Source organism: Durotheca rogersii, assembly GCF_024521655.1.
Source record: "Durotheca rogersii strain YMJ 92031201 chromosome Unknown GGS23scaffold_6, whole genome shotgun sequence".
In the NCBI taxonomy this organism is placed as follows: Eukaryota; Fungi; Ascomycota; class Sordariomycetes; order Xylariales; family Xylariaceae; genus Durotheca; species Durotheca rogersii.
Window position 1 is genome coordinate 1,503,561 of NW_026251237.1, and position 18,959 is coordinate 1,522,519.

Sequence of the window (18,959 nt, forward strand, 5' to 3'; positions counted from 1 at the left end):
GCCTTACGTAACGGAAAGATAGCGAGTTTCCTGGGGAATCAGGTATGGACGGAGTAGTCGGCCGCGGACGTGTATAGGGCAGTTGTTTCTTGAGTGGTTGTCGGCTCGCGACATTCAGCCTATATCCTAGAGAGGACAGAGGTGAGTTGCCCAGTTTCGATCGGCAGGTAGGTAGGTAGGTAAGTAGGGAGGAAGGTGGCCAGATCGGTAGGTCAAGGTTGTGAGGCTGGGATGAATGAGCAAACCCCTCGGGAGGCTTACTAGATGGGAGCGGGCCAACCGGACAAAAAAGGGAGAAAGAAGAGCAAGGAAAAGACAAAACAAGGTTATGTCTCCAAGCCGGAGTCGTCTCTCTTCCTGTCTGTCTCTAGAGGTGGGTTCCCACTAATAGTACCGTAGCCAAACCCGAGTCGAAAATTGATTCGCTCAGGTGATGCAGCGGAGGAAAGGATGGGTGGATATCCAGGGTTGGTGTATCGACCTCGTTGTCGGATGGTTTATCTGCAGGACCTGCCTAACGCACAGCTTCTGGCCCATAGTAACTTCGAGGCCCTTCGAAAATAAAAGGCTCAACGCATGATTTAAGCTGCCTACCTCCTACGTAGCAGTATCAGCGGTAGTCGCAGCAGCAGCAGCAGCAGCGGCAGTGCCTTGCCTTGCGTCGTGCGTGAGGTGCTTTTCCCACGCTCCCACTCGCCTCCCACACGAACACCACGCTTCCCATACCTAATATGTAGGTAGGTAGGTATACGCTCCCACCCTCCCAACAGGTTGTCTTCCATATCCACAGCGCCGGGCCCCCCCGCTACAACCAGACGTTGATTTGCTACCCGGATTAGCCTTCCGCGAGAATGCTCCCGCCCCTGGCCACGCTGTACGTTACCATGCTACTTGCTGCCTACGCGGCTGCCCATGTACTATAGCCCGTAGGATCCGGCTTGGGCGAGGCCTGGGGTACTTGGAGCCCAAGTATCTCCCTAAGCGGCCCGAGGCAATGGCGCTTCCGTGTGTTCGATGTGTCCCAATCCAGGGTGCGGAAGAACCCCTGTCATCTAGCATGCCAAGGCGCTTTAAGATGCTTACAGGCACACACGGTTAGCCCCTCTCGGCGTCTTTCTGTGGGAGACTTTCGGTGCAGGTAGATGATGCACGCACGCAGGAGGGATGGATGCGGTAGCGTTTCCATCGGAATCTGCTGTGACAAACCTCTGCCGGTCTCGATTCCCCCGTTCGCCAGAAAATCCTTTACCACGTACGCTGGCACCTGTATCTGCATCAGGAATTTGTCATGGACGGTAGGCGGGCAGGCGGCTTTCCCACGATCCGTCCATTGGCTGGCAGCTCGCGAACATGGCGGTCAGCTCTATGTAGGTACGCAAGTCAGATTGCGCCGCCCGGGGACCGACCAGCCTAATCGGGATGAGGCGGGTTAGTAAGCGGCAAGACAGGAGGTGGATGCGGAATCGACCAGCTCGCTGGCTTACATAGCTAGGTAATTATCGTTGCTGGCAACAGAGCAGCAACTCGGACGGGAGGGTCGGGCGTCGCTACATACCTATAAAGGTATACGACAGACAGACGACAGCAACCTCGAAGTACGAAACATGACAGCTCCCCAGAAGTGGTTTCCGCTACGGTACGGTGTAATCGGCATCCTACAACTGCACATTTATTTCTTCCAGTCTGTCTCAGTTGCTGGGCTTAGAAAGGGGGGGGAGAGAAGGGACAACATTTTCAACGCGATTGATGTAGGGAATTACTTATCCAGGTTAGCAATGGCCATGCCGGCCGCCTGGGCATCCGGTTATCCCTATAGCTATCCTAATATAGGCAGCTAATAAAAATATGGCTGGGGCGGGGCGTGAAACGTAGCGTGAGATTGAGCGAGGCATGCGTTTTTAAACGTGCAATTCCACGACAATACCAGGAGCAACATTTTTTCCCCCTCCGGACAACATGTTTTGGCTCTTCGCAATAGGTATACCTAGCAGCCATAATTAGTTTATTATATTCCCCATAGCCATGGGGACATTTGGAAACCCTGAAGAAGGGGGGGGGGGGGTGAAGCAGAGAAAAGAATCCCACGCTGGCGGTTTTTTTCCGCGGGGGGGGGGGGGGGGGGACGCACTCGTTCCACCCAAGGGAATTAATCCAGTTAAGCGGCCAACCTAGCATCTCTTAGCGGAGGTTGGCGTGCTTTGGCGAAATAACGAAATAACAATAAAAGAAGAAGAAAAAGGAAAAAAAAAGAAGAAAAAGAGGACAGAGGAGAGAAGGAAGAGAGTAAGAGAAAAAAGAAAAAAAAAAAGAGGAAAAAGAGGAAAAATGTCAGGCAAGAGTGGATTGATCACCTACTACCTCCTGCCTATCCACAGAATCTTTCCGCCCCTAGGTACCTCCATTTTATCAGCCTGCTGGTGCTAGCCGTCGGTACATTGTACATTTTGTTCCTGGCTTAGTCAAGCCATCTCTCACCTCAGACCCGTCCCGGCCCTCGACAACGACCACGACCAGGACCACGGCCATGACCATGCCATATCCATCCTCGACTAAAGCCGGAATTGCAGCATGGCACCACCCTCGTGGTTTCTTCGTTGGCTGTCTGGGCTGCAGGCCCCGGGCCTTATCGTGGCTGGCGGGACAACTCAACTGTTCCTCTCGTCGACGTATGTTGGTAGAGAGTCGACATCCACGCCTTCGAGCTGCTACGTCTCCCATCTGTCCAGGGACACCTATGTAATATCTATCCCCTACCCACACCCGTCCGCCCACACGGCCAATCTTGCCCATCCACCGCCTCCGTCCGTACGTGATGCGGAGGCAAGACAATGGTACAACAAACCGCCTATACATGCCTACGCAGTATAGCCTATCTCGTCGACTAACCTGAATAGCTTAGCAGAGCCCAATGCTCGGGTTTCTTAACTACCAACCTCGTCCTAGCCGCATTGGCCATCCGTGCTTGATCGGGCCCCGATTTGCCCTCGATATAGCCGGGCCGAGCTGCGTCGTACTATTTTCCTCACGACCCTGGACATCCGACTAGTTCCCTGGGTGGCATCGACCCCTCTAAAAAGCGAGGAACCCGGCCAGCTCGCCACATACGACATGGTCGTCAACGACTCTAGACGAGTATTAATATTGATCCCCCTTCCCTTGCTAAGATCTACACCACCAGCTTCTTATCACATCTGAAGTAGTCTGCCTGCCTACATAACCTTGCGGCCTACCTTGTGGGGGTATAGCGGACCCATTTCTCTTCACCACACTAGGTTCATCATCGGTTCCGCATCCCTCACCTACCTACAGGACGACCGTTGCGGATGAGACTCACTCGTGATCGGGATCTGGCCCCCTCTCCCCGCCCACCCCCCCCTTCCCGTCTCGTCCACGTTCCCCGTCCATAAAGCTGTCGTCCCGGGCCCAGACTGAGAGAAACTTTCGGTCGAGGCTTTTTTTTTTGCTCGTCTTCTTCGACACAGGAGCACGCGCCCTGAACCCCTACTCAGATACCCTCTTATCCTCATCACCTCACCGATCCTATCCGGAAATTACCGACATGGCATCTAACGAATCACCTTTTGCGGAGGCTCCGTCCCCGCCGCAGCCCGTGCCTGGTGCTTTGTCTGATGCTTTGTCTGTACAAAAGTCAGCCCACGCCGAAACCCTCATCACCGCGGCGCGTCAGCCCACGGGGCTCGCATCCGTCATCCAATCTCTCCTCGCGGACAGCCGGAAGGACCTACAAGCATCGGTCCAGTCCCATCGCAATATTAGCGGATCCCAGGTGTCCCTGGACTCGGAGAATTCCAACGTGGAATCTACACCGCGAGCCGAGAGCCCTTTAACTGACCCCGACTCTGACATCTTCAATGGAAGCCACTCGGCGAAGAGCTTCCGCGATTCGAAAGAGTCGCCCAAGGGAAGAATGCTCAAGATGAAGCTGAACGGCTCTGCCGACGCCAGCCCAGCCAAGGATGCTATCAGCAACCCGAGGTCAAGGCAGCCGCAGGCGGCCCATCTTCCCGCCGACCCTGCACCTGTGCCGGAAACCAACGTAACTACCGACGTTGACGACAGCTCAAGAGCTGTTGCCGTCGTTGGGATGAGCTGCCGGCTGCCCGGAGATTCCACGACCCCCGAGAAATTATGGGAGTTGTGCGCCAAAGGCCGCGAGGCCTGGTCCGAGTGGCCCGAGTCCAGGTTCAACCAGGCCGCCTTTTGCCATCCGCATCCTGAACGAGCTGGCACTGTTAGTCAAGCCCCCGTACCGCCTCATCGGATTGCATAGAGTGCTGACGGGAACACAAGTTTAACGCTAAAGGAGGACATTTCTTAACGCAAGGCATGGGGGAATTTGATACGTCATTTTTCAACATCACGCCTGCGGAAGCTAAAGTAAGACAACTCCACCATCTTCCGCCGCAACCCCTCTCTATACGAGTAACCCGCTAAACAATACCCTACAGGCTTTAGATCCTCAGCAGAGAATACAACTAGAGAACACCTACGAAGCGCTTGAGAATGGTGAGAGCCGTGCCGTTACCTGTTAGGTCGAGACTAGGCTTTTCTAATCCGCACACTAGCTGGCATTCCTCTTGAGAAGATCGCCGGGAGCGATACTGGTGTCTATATAGGCACTTCTAACCACGATTATGCGCATATGCTCTGGAAAGATCCGGATAACCTGCCGTTATACCATGCCGTGGGAACGAGCGCCGCTATTATGGCTAACCGCATTTCTCATTTCTTTGATTTGAGAGGGCCGAGTGTAACTATTGACACTGCGGTACGTATAAGCCCTGAAGTCCATTTCGCCGTTGCGGAACCCGGAGAAGAAGAACGCGCATGGTTGTACGATGCAGCTTCCGGTCCCTCCAGTCGCTAACCAGCACGCTCTGCAGTGTTCCTCTACGCTTGTTGCGCTTCACCAAGCCTGTCAAGGTATCCGCACCGGCGAAATTACACATGCCATCGTTGGCGGTGCCAACTTGATTCTCGAGCCTGGCATGTTAATACCGATGAGCTCCTTAAGGTTAGTTGGCTCGCACGGTGTAGAGATAATCGTGAGTATCGCCGGTACTGATGCCCTTTCGTTTAGATTTTTCTCTCCCGAGGGTAGATGTTATACCTACGATCACCGCGCGGCCGGGTACGGTCGTGGTGAGGGCGTCGGAACCGTCGTCCTGAAAAACCTCAAGGACGCAATTAGGGACGGCGATGCGATTCGCTGCGTCATTCGCTCCACCGGCGTGAACTCCGATGGACGAACGGCCGGGGTAATGTTGCCTAGCGGAGACGCCCAGGAGACTCTTATTCGATCGACCTATGCGGCGGCGGGACTGGATCCTGCGCTGACACGATACGTCGAGAGCCATGGAACCGGAACCAATGCAGGCGACCCAATCGAGTCAGGCGCGCTCGGGCGTGTCTTCGGGGCTGCATCCTCCAGGACCGGGGCCCCGAAGGTCCGGGTAGGATCGGTGAAGACGAATATCGGCCATCTCGAAAATGCCAGCGGCATAGCCGGCCTGATCAAGACGATCCTCTCCGTCGAGAAGGGCATGATACTTCCCAATTCGAATTTCGAAAAGCCGGGAGAGCGCGTGCTTCTTGAGGAGAACCATCTCGAGGTCTGTGCCCCTCCATCGATCGTAGTAAGCGGTGGTGGTGCCCGGGTTCTTCTGCTAACCGCCTCCTAGGTTCCAACTACCCTGGAGCCGTGGCCCGTGAAGGGACTCCGGCGCGCATCTGTTTGCTCTTTCGGATTTGGAGGTGAGTTGCCCTTGTCCCGAATCGAAAGACCGTTCCGACAGGAGCGGCTTGGCTAATCCTCCTGCAGGTACAAACGCGCACTGTGTCTTGGATGACGCAGAACACTACCTCGAATCTCACGGGGTCAGTGGGCGCCTTTCGCAGCCACTTTCTACTTCTACGGAGCCTGAGACGGCGACGAATGGAAATACGAACGGCGATGTGAACGGCGCTGAAATCGTACCCACTCCACGGGTCTTCGTCATCTCGGCGAACGATGAGCATACCTGTAGATTGCTTTCGAAGACGTATGCTTCCTACTTCGGCAGCGTAGCCAACGATAGCCTAGCTTACGCAGACCAACTGGCCTATACCCTCCACTCTCGTCGATCCCTCCTCCCCTGGCGAGGGGCAGTCGTCGCATCCAATCTCCGGGAGCTTTCTGAAAAGCTAGCTTCTGAAGAGCTCTCGCTGTCCAGACCAGGGTCTCCGTCGAGAATCGGCTTCGTGTTCACGGGTCAAGGTGCGCAATGGTTTGGTATGGGTCGTGAGCTCAGGCATGCCTACCCCGTGTTCAAGGAGAGCATGGAGGCTGCGGATAGACACCTGAAGACGCTTGGATCGCCGTGGTCCCTGATGGGTGAGTTGACGAACCCCTCGGTTTCCCGCGTCGACTGATCACAGGCAACGGCTAATGAATCTGCAGAACAATTGTTTGAAGACAAGGACTCGAGCCAGTTGGGGACTGCATCCGTCAGTCAGCCCGCCTGCACCGCGATCCAGTTAGCCATCGTTGACCTCCTCTCGAGTTGGGATGTGAAACCGGCCGCCGTCATCGGTCACTCTAGCGGCGAGATCGCGGCCGCGTATGCAGCGGGAGCCTTGACTTTTGAGTCGGCGTTGGCTGTAGCATACTATCGCGGAGTCGCGATGGTAGAGCTTAAGCAAGTGACTCCCGAGCTCCGCGGCGGGATGCTGGCGGCTGGGATCTCCGCGTCCGAAGCTCAGAAACTCATCATGGAGCTGAATATTGGCGAGCTCACCGTGGCGTGCGTCAATTCGCCGTCCTCCGTTACGATTAGCGGCGACGTCGATGCTGTCGAGAAGCTCGTAACGGTTCTGGATGAGCGTGGGATCTTCGCACGCCGACTCAAGGTCGAGGTTGCGTATCACTCTCATCACATGTTCTACGCTTCCAACGGGTACCTGCAGAATATGCTCAAGGGTGCGCAGCTTCCTGACGGCAAGAGTCCGAGCCGTGATGTGGTGTTCGCATCGTCTCTGGTTGCTGGAATAGCCAATCTTCAGGACCTGACTGCGACTTATTGGGTCCGCAACATGGTCAGTTCTGTTCGGTTCTCTGAAGCCCTGACCGTTATGGTCGCGGGCAAGCAAGGTAGCTTGGTCGACACCCTATTAGAAATTGGCCCTCATTCCACCCTGGCCGGCCCGATCGGCCAGACTTTGACGAGCCTCAGTCTCAAGGCAAAGATCAAGTACCTGCCGACGCTTGTACGAAACCAAAACGCGCACGTTAGCTTGCTCAGCACAGCCGCTGGCCTCTGGACACACGATTACCCTGTGGATATCAATAGCGCCAATCGCCTAGAGTATCCCGAACTGAAGTACGGGCCGCTGCTAGATCTACCGCCGTACCCTTTCAATCATACGGTCGAACACTGGCACGAGTCGCGTCTATCTAAGGACTATCGTCATCGTAAGATAGGACGGCACGATATACTGGGGGGTCTGGTCCCGGATAGTAACTCGATCGAGCCTAGGTGGCGGAATATCCTTCGTCTAACGGAAAACCCCTGGATTAAGGATCATATCGTGCAATCGACCGTCGTGTTCCCTGCGGCTGGCTACATCGCCATGGCGATCGAGGCGGCGCGACAGGCGCACTTGATGGGTGCTCGACCGCTGCCACCGCCCAAAACCTTCCACCTGAGGAGGATCTGTTTGTCGACGGCGCTCGTGGTTCCAGACAGTGACGCCGGTGTCGAAACGTCTCTGTCGCTCCGGCCAGTTCCTGACGGTGACCAGGAATCATCGACGAAATGGTGGGAATTCAGGATATTCTCGCACACCGTGGCGGCTCAGAGTTGGAGTGAGCATTGCCGTGGTCAGATCTCTATTGACGCAGAAGCCGACGACCATCAGGACCGCGAAACCGACGACGACGGGACTGCAGCCTTCTGGAAAGACCGGCTGTCGACGGAATTCCAGGATTGCCGCATCCCATTGCCTAGCAGTCAACTCTACGACATATTTAACAACATGGGGTTGGTCTTTGGGGCGACTTTCCGCAATCTGGCCAACGTGTTGGTGGGCGCAAACAGCAACTCCACGAGTGAGATCACGATTCCCGACACAAAAGCGACAATGCCTTACCAGGCCGAGTTTTTCAACACCATCCATCCTGCAGTGCTCGACTCTTGCTTCCAAGCTGCGTTTCCTCCCGTTATTTATCACGGCAAGCTGAAGGATCCTATGGTTCCGACTTTTATCGAACACTTGACCATCGATGCCAATGTCTCAAGGAACGTCGGCGCGACATTCAAAGCGTACGCGTCGGTGCAACCTTCAGGTCTTCGCAATTGCCTATCCGACATCTCAGTCTTTAGAACGGATTCGTCTTCAGGCGCGTCTCCTACGATATTGGTGAAGGGGCTGAAGACTACCTCGTTGACCTGGTCGTCAACGCGACCGTGGGAACTCAATACGACGAGGAAGATCTGCTACACCGTGCCTTTAGAAACAGATGTAGATTTGCTTGACACGACCCAGCTGGCTGGTTTCTGGCCCGCACCTGACCCGTCGAAGAAGCTCGAGACGGCTGAGTCTCTTGCCGTTCTCGAATGGCTCGCGTTCCAATTCATGAAAGAGGCCTTGGCCGAAATCAAGCCCGAAGACCTAGAGAAGATGGAATGGCACCACAAGCGGTTCTACGAATGGAGCCTCTCGCAAGATGTCCCCTCGATCACGACAGAGCCGAGCAATGCTTCTTTGCCCGTGGCATCAGGCGTGTTGAGCCTCGACGACCATTCTGCGAAGAGGAGCGCCGCCGTCTCAGTCGCGGAAACTTTAGGCGCTGAAGGCGAAGTCGTGCTCCGAGTCGGAAAGAGCCTCGGCCCGATTCTCAAGGGCGAAGTCGACCCGCTAGCGCTCATGGTAGAGGGCGGCCTGCTCACCGAGGTATACGCCCAGGACAGGAGCATGTTGCGATGTTACGAGCTTTTGAAGACATACGTCTCGAGTTTATCATTCAAGAATCCTAACCTGAAGATCCTCGAGATCGGCGCTGGCACTGGCGGCGCGACCGAACCTTTCCTCCAGGCACTTGGTGGCGGCGACACCGGCGTATACCCGCGCTTCTCCAAGTATACCTATACCGACATCTCGTCAGCCTTCTTTGAGAAGGCGCGCGCTCGCTTTTCCGCGTGGGACGGTATGCTCGAGTACCGGACGCTCGACGTTGAGCGCCCACCGGCAGACCAAGGTTTCGAGTACGGGACGTACGACCTCATCATCGCTGCCAACGTGCTCCACGCGACGCGCAGCATGGACGTGACAATGTCGAACGCGCGCCGGCTGCTCAAGCCCGGCGGGCGCCTGATCATGATCGAGATCACGAACCCACGCCTGCGCATCTTCCTCCCCTTCGGCACCCTGCCCGGCTGGTGGCTCGGCGAGGGCGACGGCCGCGAGATGGGCCCGCTGTTGAATACCGAGATGTGGGACGGCGTGCTTAGGCGGAACGGGTACGAGGGCATTGAGATCTGCGAGCCCGATTACCCCGGCCCGTACCAGATGTCCAGCCTGATCGTAAGCCGCGTGCCGCTAGAGAACAGCGGCAAACCTGCCCCATCCGTCCAGATCTTCTCTCCTGGCGAGGATTCTGGAGCTGTCGCCGAATTGGCTAAACGGCTCGAGAAAGAAAACCAGGCGCCTGAAGTGTTGAGCTGGTCTAACCTGGATAAAGTGACTCGGGGGCCTCTCGTAATCATGGACATAGAAGGTAATAGTCTAACTACTAACTTCGACACAACGAGATTCTCCTCTATTCGGAAAGCTTTTGGTTCATCCCACAACATCCTGTGGGTTACCTCGGGTGCGAACGGTAGCAACCCCAACGCAGCCACGGTATTGGGACTGTCGCGATCCTTGAGGAACGAAGACGCCGCATTGAAATTTGTTACGCTCGACCTAGACTCGCGTACGATCACGAACAGCTCCGAGACCGCTGAGAAGATTCTGCGAGTACTCAACTCGAGACTGAACGGCGTTGCCAACTCTGAGGATCAGGAGTTGATTGAACGGGACGGTTTCATCAAGATCCCCAGACTCGTCGAGCACAAGGAACTAAACGAAGAGCTGGTTAGAGACCTCGCAGATGTCAAGAAGCCGCCAGAGTTGGAGCCGCTGTACCAGCCTAAACGACCGCTGCGGCTGCAAATCGGCACGCCCGGCCTGCTCGACTCGCTCCATTTCGCAGATGTCCCTGATTGGGAAGAGTCCCTCGATGCCGACAGCGTTGAAGTGCGGATCAAGGCTATCGGCCTCAATTTCCGCGACGTCCTAACCGTGCTCGGCCAGATAGAGAACCCTTACCCCCTCGGTTTCGACTCCGCCGGAGTGGTCACCGCCGTGGGAAGCAACGTCAAGGATTTCGCTATCGGAGACAAGGTCATCGTCGGTCTGGCAGTCGGGTCCTTCACTAGCGTTCATCGGGTGAACAAGTGGCATCTGGTGCACCTGCCCGACGGGTTCTCCTTTGAGGACGGCGCCGCCGTTCCCCTCCCATTCGTGACGGCGTATCACGCTCTCGTAGACGTCGCCAGGGTGTCCAAGGGCCAGACGGTGCTAATCCACAGCGCAGCTGGCGGTGTCGGACAAGCCGCCGTGAAGTTAGCACAGCTGGCGGGCGCCGAGGTCTTCGTCACCGTCGGTAGTGACGAGAAGCGTCAATTTATGATCGACGAGTACGGCATCCCGGCATCGCACATATTCTCGAGCCGCCGGTCCGGCTTCGCGGAGCGCATCATGCGCACGACGAACGGCCGGGGCGTTGACGTGGTGCTCAACTCGCTCGCCGGCGAGCTGCTAAAGGAGACGTGGGACTGCATCGCGACGTTTGGGTACTTTCTCGAGATCGGCAAGCGCGACATCTACGCCAACACCCGGCTCGAGATGCGGCCCTTTGATAACCACGTCACTTTCGCGGCCATCGACCTGTCGCGCATCTTTACGCAGCGTCTCGAGTGGGGTTCCCGCATCTTTAACGACTGCTTCCAGCTCTTCCGTGATGGTAAGCTGACGCCGATGACGCCCATCACGGCCTTCCCGATCGACCAGGCCGAGGCTGCGTTCCGCTTCATGCAGGTGGGCAAGCACAGCGGCAAGATCGTCGTCACGGTACCCGAGGATGCGCAGGTCTTGGTTGCGCCGCGCGAGAATGTCCGCTTCCTCCGAACCGACGCGACGTACCTCGTCGCTGGCGGCACCGGCGGTCTCGGCCGCGAGATCGCCCGCTGGATGGTCGACAACGGCGCTCACAATATCTTGCTGCTGTCACGCAGCGGCCTCGACGGCAACGACAAGGCCCGCGAGCTCACCGACGAATGCGCGGCGCGTGGGGCCCGTGTCAAAGTCGCAAAATGCGACACGCGCAGCACCGAGGACCTCTCGCGCGTGGTCCGCGAGGCACGCGAGGTCGACGGCATGCCGCCCGTGCGCGGCGTCATAAATGGCGCCATGATCCTGCGGGACTCGCTCTTCGAGAACATGGCATTCGCCGACTGGGAGGCGGTGACGAGTACGAAGCTGGCCTCGACGTGGAACCTGCACAACGAGTTCCTCGCTGCGGCAGTCGAGCCGCTCGACTTTTTCGTGCTGTTGTCGTCGGCGTCGGGCATCTCGGGCAACCGGGGCCAGTCCAACTACGCGGCGTCGTCGGCGTTCCAGGACGCATTCGCGCGCTACCGGCGCGAGGCGCTGGGCCTACACGCCTCCGTCCTCGACCTCGGTATGATCGAGTCGGCCGGCTACGTGACGGACAACGCCGACTCCGTCGCCTACCTGCGCGTGCATGGGTACAGCGCCATCAAGCTCAAGGAGCTCTTCACCATGCTGCGGCACGCCATCGTGGCTGGCGCCGGCGAGCGCGAGCAGGTCGTCTCCGGATACGATAGCACGGCAGCAGAGCACGTGCGCGCAGCCGCGTCGGGGGTCGGCTCGGGCGCAGGTATCGGCCTCCATGACGCCAAGTTTAGCCACCTGCCGCAGATCCACCTGGCGCACGCGCAGAACGCAGGCGGCGAAGGCGGCAGCGGTGAGGGCGGCAGTGGCGCCAAAGTGTCGCTGCGGCAGCCCCTGCTCTCGGCTTCTGGCTCGGAGCGGCGCGACGTGCTGACGCAGGCGGTAGTGCTGCGGCTCGCGAGCCTGCTGGGGCGCGACGCGTCGGACGTGAGCCCGACGCGCAGCGTGGCGGCGCTCGGGCTCGACAGCCTCGTCGCCGTCGAGCTGCGCAACTGGATCGTCAGCGAGACCGGCGTCGGCCTGCCCATCTTTGAGATTCTCGGCGCCGCGAGCCTCGTCGAGCTCGCCGGCAAGATCGAGGCTGGCTGCGCATTCCTCGAGTAGGCCGGGAACTCTCTGGAGGGGAGACGGCGTTAACTGGAAAGGAGAGGGGATGCAGTAGTGCTGTATTAACAGGCCCGGGGGGGGGTTAAAGGTGGAAGGAATCTAACCTCGCCATTTATTGCCTTTTGACTTACGAACATCTATCTCACCATAGCAACCACATATTTTCTACTTTTTAAATCCTATTTCAGGCATGTTCGGCGTTGGCTGGTCGGTACACCATGCATATATATGTATATTTCTTCTCACTCACGTATATAACGACGACAACGATACTCCCGATGACATCGAATTCTCCTCAGCCATAAGTATATAGACTGAGGCGATTTATTATTACTTTCGGTCGCAATGTTACACGCACTGTGAAGACTCGACGCCGTTTGTTATATCCAAAGTCCCCGATTCGCCTTTTTGGTCCGTTACCCTCCTGGAACACCTTCCCATGACAAGGAGCGGTAAATATGGAAATGAAACTCGGCTATATTTCCCCCTCCTTCCCTCCCCTTGGATAAACTAAAAGAGGGAAGAAGAGCGCTGATTGTACATTGGCCCTTGGATATGACAGTGCCGATAAGCCGTAGGATGACATCCAACCCCCCCTCCCCCCCTCCTTGCATGGCGAGAAGGCGAGGGGTGTGATGATGAGGTGGCTCGATGCCTGGTGCCATTAAGGGGTAGGGAGTGACCACCAGTTCCTCTCGGCACATGGTTAACCGACCTATCGATCGCCACTCGCCATCGTATCCGGACCCCCGCCGAGGGGAGGGCGCCGCGTGCGCGGCTGGGGCGCGAAGGGACAGACGGCCCTGCAGTCCTTGCAGTGGGGGACGTGGTCGTCGAGGATGCGGAAGCAGCGGCACAGCCAGAACTGATAGCCGGTGCGAGTGATGAGGGAGTCGCCGGGGAGGTGGCAGCCGGACTGGATGCCGCAGCGGATGCAGAAGCGGCGGAGGTTGACGACGACCTGGGGGGGGGTCGGGCGCGGGCGCGGGCTGGGGCCGGGGCCGGGGTCGGGGAAGGGGGCGCGGAGGAGGGCCTGGAGGGGCTGGTTGCTGGCGAAAAGGGCGGCGGGGAGGACGCGGTGGCACATGTAGCAGCCGAGGTTGGGGGGCGCGCTGAGCCGGTGCTGGGGATAGTCGCGCTCGGCGCGGAGGACGAAGGAGAGCTTGGTCTCGTGCGGGGCCAGGTGCGGGTCGACGTGCCGCCGCAGCGCCCGCGACTGCTGGTATAGCCAGAGCAGCCGCTCGTACGGCACGTGCCGGCAGATGCGGTCCAGCACGCTCTGCGGCAGCAGCTCCAGCCGCGCCGCCCCGATCGCCTCCAGGTACCGCCGCCGCGTCCCCTTCTTGAGCCGCCCCGCGAGCCGCTCCACCCGCCCCGCGTGCGACAGCGCCGACGCCTCGCTGATCGCGGCTAGCCGCGGCAGCTGGACCGCCGGCCGCGGCGGTGCCAGCCCCAGGTGCGGGCTCGATATGCTCGATATTGGCCGAAGCCGCTGCGGCGGGTAGTGGTCCGTTGCTAAGGCCCAAGATCCGGGTCGTTCCAGCTCGCTCTGGATGGCCATAGTGCAGCGGGTTTTATAGCAGGGGGGGACTGCGTTATGGATACGTCGGGACGATATCAGGGGCGTGGGTGTTTCCGAGGTATCACGGCTAGTAATAGACGCGGGTATGTAACGATCACAGTAAGTAGGTTTCATCGGGGTGGTTCGCACGAGAAGCTCACGAGAAACTAGCGCTGCAGCCCGGGTTTATATGTACGCGAACAGGAGGGTTCGGTTAGGACATTCTAGAAGCAGTGAGGCCTGTGTGTGGCTCCATGTGGCCTCCATCAAGGGGGAGGAAAGGAGGAATACCACATGGTGTTTAGAACAAGCTGGTCCCCGGCGAAGAAGGGGGTGGCCCCCGCCGGCACCCACCTACATTTAGCGGCACTGAAGGGCTGCAGAGCTCCTCACGGTCGGGCTGGCGAACAGGGCGGCATCGTGGGCTCAGGACCCATGCGTGGTCATGTCGAGATACGAAGGAGGCGAGCGGTCGGATTGGGGTTTGTGGCATTCCTCACTTGCTGCTGCTAGGATGGTCTCGCTGCGGCCCCCCCTGGTCGGACGAACCTATGACACGCAACCTCGACACTCCATCGCGTCACAACGCAGGCGTGGGTGGGTTGCCTCTGGCCGGGCCTCCCTATCCAGCCGTCCGGGTCGCGGAGCGCCATCCCCACGTCGCGAAGGTGAGGGAAATGTCACACCGACTAGCATCGGGGAAGACGCGCGCGCAAGGCTCAAGGCTCACGGCTGACCGGCATCTCACCCGCCCCGGCCTCGCAACCCTCGCGACGCCGCAGCAACGTCGACTGCCTGCGCGACCAACCCCCGGGCCCCATTCCCATTGGCCGCGGGCGCGCACACCGACCTGGCCTTTGCCCTACTTACGTGTCGAAGCCGACTTACGTCGACGCAACCAAACTATTAAGTACCTAAGTGCGAGGGGTGGGACCCTGTCCTCTCTGCCCTCCCGTCTGCTGGCCCGCCCGTGCTTGGCGGCGACGGCGGCGGCGACGGCGGTATATGAGTTAGGTACAGCAGCAATGCATCTTGGGAGCGCTCGCGGGAAGCGAGCTGTTGAGCCTCGGACGCGCCCCGCACGAGCGCCAATCGTTGCCCGAATCCGGCGCACGCACGTCGTAACGGCGTGGGATCGTGCGGGCTGACGGGACGGGGGCTCTAAGACAGGCGTGAGAAATGACCAGTCTCGGGACGCCGACGACTCGTTGGGTCAAGAGGCATAGATGCAAAGAAGAAGAAAAGCAGCAGCCGCGGACTCCCCTCTGGGTCGGCGACGGGGTTACGGGGACCGGTAAGACAGCGGGCAGAGGATGGGGCGCTGGGACGCGGCACAATGCGTGCGTTATCTCCATACAGCAGATGTGCAGATGCAGCGGGATGAAGCGAGAGAGCGAGCGAGAGCAGGCATCTGAGATATGACTGCTCCCGCCATCCCGGGCAGCCAGCGGGCAATGTGAGATGTGACGGAGCGCGCGCTGGGAGGGCGACGAAGCCGACGCTTGGATCCTCCCGCGCGCGTTGCCGCAGGGTGCCATGGGCCGACAGCGCCTCTCCCAGATCTCGGGCCGGGTTGCCAGGCAAATCTCGATCAAGCTGGAAGAGGTGGCTGGCGGCGTTTGGGGTAGGTAACGCCTCGATCGAGGCGATCAAAGGGGGGGGGGGGAGGTCGAGAGGCTTGCTTTTCTTTCTTTTCTCATAGGCGCCGCCGCCCTCGGGGAACACAACGCATGAGATAAGACGAAGGGAGGGGAAACGGGGAGCAAGTCGGCCAACCAACGCCAGCCTGTTGGCATCAAGCTGCCCACCGATCGATGCAACAGGGGCGGGGTGGGACCAGAGACGGGCTGTAACCACACATTAATGTCCCGGCCGATGACGATAACGTCCGCCCGACGTCGTACTTTGGGACCAATCTCAGATTCCCGGACCAGGGGTGGTGGTGGTGGTAGTGGTGCTCTGTACCCCCCTTCCTTACTCGCCCGTTACTGGAACGCGCGTACCAAAGACAAGCCTATCTCCGATCCCAGATTACCGGTGTCAGGCGGTCAAAGCTAAATCAAATTTCCCAACGTACCTACATGTACGTAGATGAGATTGGAACCAGATCAGATGAGGCCTTGACGAATTAGGGGTAAGGGGCGAGAAGCCCGTCAGGGGTAAATGGCGGGACCTCTCTGGTCCGAGCCAGGGGCTAAATTGTAGGTATGTATTGACTCTTCTCTTTCTCTCTCTCTCTCTCTCTCTCTGGTCTACTCTGTTATGCGAATAAAACGGCTACGAACTGTAAGAAAGGCGAATAGCTATGTAGATAGCCGTCGCAGTGCCAACAAGCTATGTAGGACTCGTGCTTTGCATGCCTCCATCCGCGTCTTAGATTCGGTTGTACGACCACACACGCCTCCATTTCGCACAACGAGCCCGCGCCTATCAGCACGGGAACTACGCCACAACGCAGAAGATGGAGAGAAAGGAAGGTGAGCGAGACTGCTAGTTGAATGTGAATAGATTCATCGGCTTCCGCGAAGGGCTTAGGAGTCGACGCCTGGTTTCGGGTGAAGGAGACCCGAGGATACAGCTACAAAGGAACCGTCGGTTTGCGGGCCGGCATCTGCTCTCTCTGTCTCTGCAGGCTTTCTCAAGCTCAGTGCCGAGTCGAGAACGAGCGAAAAGAAACCACAGGCCTCCAAACTATATCATATATCTGAGACTAGGCCGCGTCAACTACGATCTAGCGCTCAGAATCTTAACACCTGCATAAACAGACCGCAGCTCGTGGCGCTCCCGGAGCGGCTGGCGAGGGCCACGCACCGACTCGCGCACCTCTGAACCATCAGCTGTCTCTCTTTACGAGCGAGCCGGAGACCTCCCCTTGGAAACCCGAGGGGGCGGGCGCCGCAAGGGCCACCGGTGTGCGTAGGTATAGGTCGCCCCAAGCTGGCGGAGACAGGAAAAAGAAGAAAAAAGCGACAAATCAATAGGCCTGTTGGGCCCATCCTGGCGCAGTCTATACCTCAACGCCTGCGCGCCCCCTCCCTCCCCCGGGGTTCCCGGCTCGTCGTGTCTCTCAGAGAAACACGCGCCCTACGCCACGCAGGAAGCGAAGGCGTCGGGAACTCAGTTCGCCGGACAGCGGCACACGCCACGGCGGAGCGCGCGGCTGTAGTCGAGCGTACGCGATCGAATCGAGTAAGAGATGCTCGCGGTCGTATGCAGGGCTGGGGAGAGGCAGGTAGAATGCCTGGGTGCGGACGCGGGCGCGGGCGAGGGGTCGTAAAAGCCTAGAGGCTTTTTATTACCTATATCGACGTCTCTGGCCGTCCGCGAGCGCTCGCGTCTGTAACCAAGGCGCTGTGTCTGAGGTTGCTATAGTATGGCTTTAATTAATACACCTAGTCGGGATCGTCGGATGCACTAAGCGGTCTCTAACGCTCGTATTAGCTCCAAGCCACGCAGACGCAGACGGGGACGGGGACGGGGGCGGCTCGTCGAAACGCTGAAGCTAATGTGATCACGTCTCTCCAAACGCCCGCCTCCAACCCCCCCCCCCCTTCTCCCGCCGCCGCTTCGAGGCTTCTGGCTCTACGGCGGCGATGAGGATTTGCCATCGGCCGCTCGTGACATGTCTCTAATACTCGCAGGCGGATACTTGAGGATTGATAACTGACGACCGCTTCAGATCTGTCTCATCTTATACGATACGGTGTTTACGGACAAGACGAAACTAATACCTTTAACAACTGGGATGGCCACGGCGTCCTGGTGTTTGCTTGAGCAGTCGGTGGTAACGTCGGCCTGGCTTACGATACTGCATAGGGTGCTTACGTTATCGAACTCGGATTCTCACCTCAAGATATTAATCGCTTGGGCGTAAGGGGAACCAGCCGATGGAGAACAGGAATATCCAATGGGACAGAATGTTAATAGTCACCTCGATTTCGGTTCCGGTACGAATACTACGACAACATGCTAACGTTGTCGGGTCTGGTAACGTCGAGATCTTCTCCGTTTCGCGCATCATGTTGTGCTGACCGCCTCAGACGTGATACAATATGCTATAATAGGTGCCATCAGACAAATTGCACATCTGCCCTACTAATAGTAGACGAGCATTCAGAGCCACACCGATATCACGTAGGAATGCAATGATCCATCTTACAGCATCCGCACACGCCACCCAGAAAGCCACCCTTCCCGTTTCCCATCTTGGTTAATCGTTCTAAGTCGGACCGAGGCGTCATTGCATCGAACCGAGCCTCTCGTAAGTCAAGCCAGCTATCCTACCCAGGCGCCTTGCGCCTGTAAAATCGGCTGAGATCGGCTGGAGAGAAATAGGGAAGACTATGGAGGCTGCTCCCGGGTTTCTCATCTCGGGCTCCTGTATCATGAAGATCGATGCGAGGGAAAACCAGATTAACTCTCTTGGTTGTATCTCGATGTGTAGGTATATTCATTCCACCTCTCGTCTTGATTTTGATCTTGCGGTTCCTACTATCACGTCTTCCTGATCTGGTATATCATATCATTGGTTGGCATCCCCCAAGTTGCCTAGAGGGCCGAGGCACCAGAAAAGGTTATTGGTGGTACGGACACGTTCAAGTCTTAGGGCAATAGAGAGTTGCTTCAGCCCTGCGTCCCCAACTCAATGTCGCCTCAATCAATTATTGGGGTAAGAGAACGCGTGTTGGCTGGAATGTACGCGGGGCAAGATCAGTATTACCATACGAACAAGTCGTTCCCTAGAAACCGTTGATAAAGTGTTAACTCGCGCTAGGGCTGAATAGTGTTCTATTTCAAACACCTTCGCCGTTCAACTGAGGCTGGTAATAAACCTGCAGTAGATAGAAATTTGAGGACCGCATAGTGGTCGGAAATATTTCAACTGGTTCACCCTCCGGTCGACGATGCCTGTGTCATCCCGCTCATCCCGCCCTCGAGCATCCTGTCCTCCGTGTATGCCGTCGCCGAGAGGACCGCAGAAATCATCAAGGCCTCT

General features: G+C 57.8%; 3 protein-coding genes across 3 annotated transcripts; 2 read left to right on the forward strand and 1 right to left on the reverse strand.

Moving 5' to 3' along the window:
* The first annotated feature begins 3,206 nt into the window (after nucleotides 1–3,206).
* On the forward strand, nucleotides 3,207–12,609 carry GGS23DRAFT_465969 (uncharacterized protein). Its single transcript, XM_051514166.1, has 9 exons — nucleotides 3,207–4,252; nucleotides 4,312–4,398; nucleotides 4,470–4,527; nucleotides 4,587–4,789; nucleotides 4,905–5,035; nucleotides 5,102–5,633; nucleotides 5,703–5,775; nucleotides 5,843–6,394; nucleotides 6,461–12,609. Exons 1-9 carry the CDS (start codon nucleotides 3,560–3,562, stop codon nucleotides 12,397–12,399), a joined length of 8,268 nt encoding a protein of 2,755 aa, XP_051373546.1. The 5' UTR covers nucleotides 3,207–3,559; the 3' UTR covers nucleotides 12,400–12,609.
* A 508-nt stretch (nucleotides 12,610–13,117) lies between these two features.
* On the reverse strand, nucleotides 13,118–13,963 carry GGS23DRAFT_595529 (uncharacterized protein; the record flags this gene model as incomplete). Its single annotated transcript, XM_051518329.1, has 1 exon — nucleotides 13,118–13,963. One exon carries the CDS (start codon nucleotides 13,961–13,963, stop codon nucleotides 13,118–13,120), a length of 846 nt encoding a protein of 281 aa, XP_051373547.1.
* A 4,386-nt stretch (nucleotides 13,964–18,349) lies between these two features.
* Nucleotides 18,350–18,734, forward strand: GGS23DRAFT_562075 (uncharacterized protein). Its single transcript, XM_051515991.1, has one exon. It carries the CDS (start codon nucleotides 18,359–18,361, stop codon nucleotides 18,575–18,577), a length of 219 nt encoding a protein of 72 aa, XP_051373548.1. The 5' UTR covers nucleotides 18,350–18,358; the 3' UTR covers nucleotides 18,578–18,734.
* Nucleotides 18,735–18,959: the final 225 nt, after the last annotated feature.

What these genes read in the sequence shown, in the direction of transcription:
- GGS23DRAFT_465969 (XM_051514166.1), top strand. Translation starts at nt 3,560, where the DNA reads ATGGCATCTAACGAATCACCTTTTGCGGAGGCTCCGTCCCCGCCGCAG. An exon ending in ATCCTGAACGAGCTGGCACT is followed by an intron (nt 4,253 to 4,311) that starts GTTAGTCAAGCC and finishes CGGGAACACAAG; the next exon opens with TTTAACGCTAAAGGAGGACA. An exon ending in TTGAGGAGAACCATCTCGAG is followed by an intron (nt 5,634 to 5,702) that starts GTCTGTGCCCCT and finishes ACCGCCTCCTAG; the next exon opens with GTTCCAACTACCCTGGAGCC.
- GGS23DRAFT_562075 (XM_051515991.1), top strand. Translation starts at nt 18,359, where the DNA reads ATGCGAGGGAAAACCAGATTAACTCTCTTGGTTGTATCTCGATGTGTA.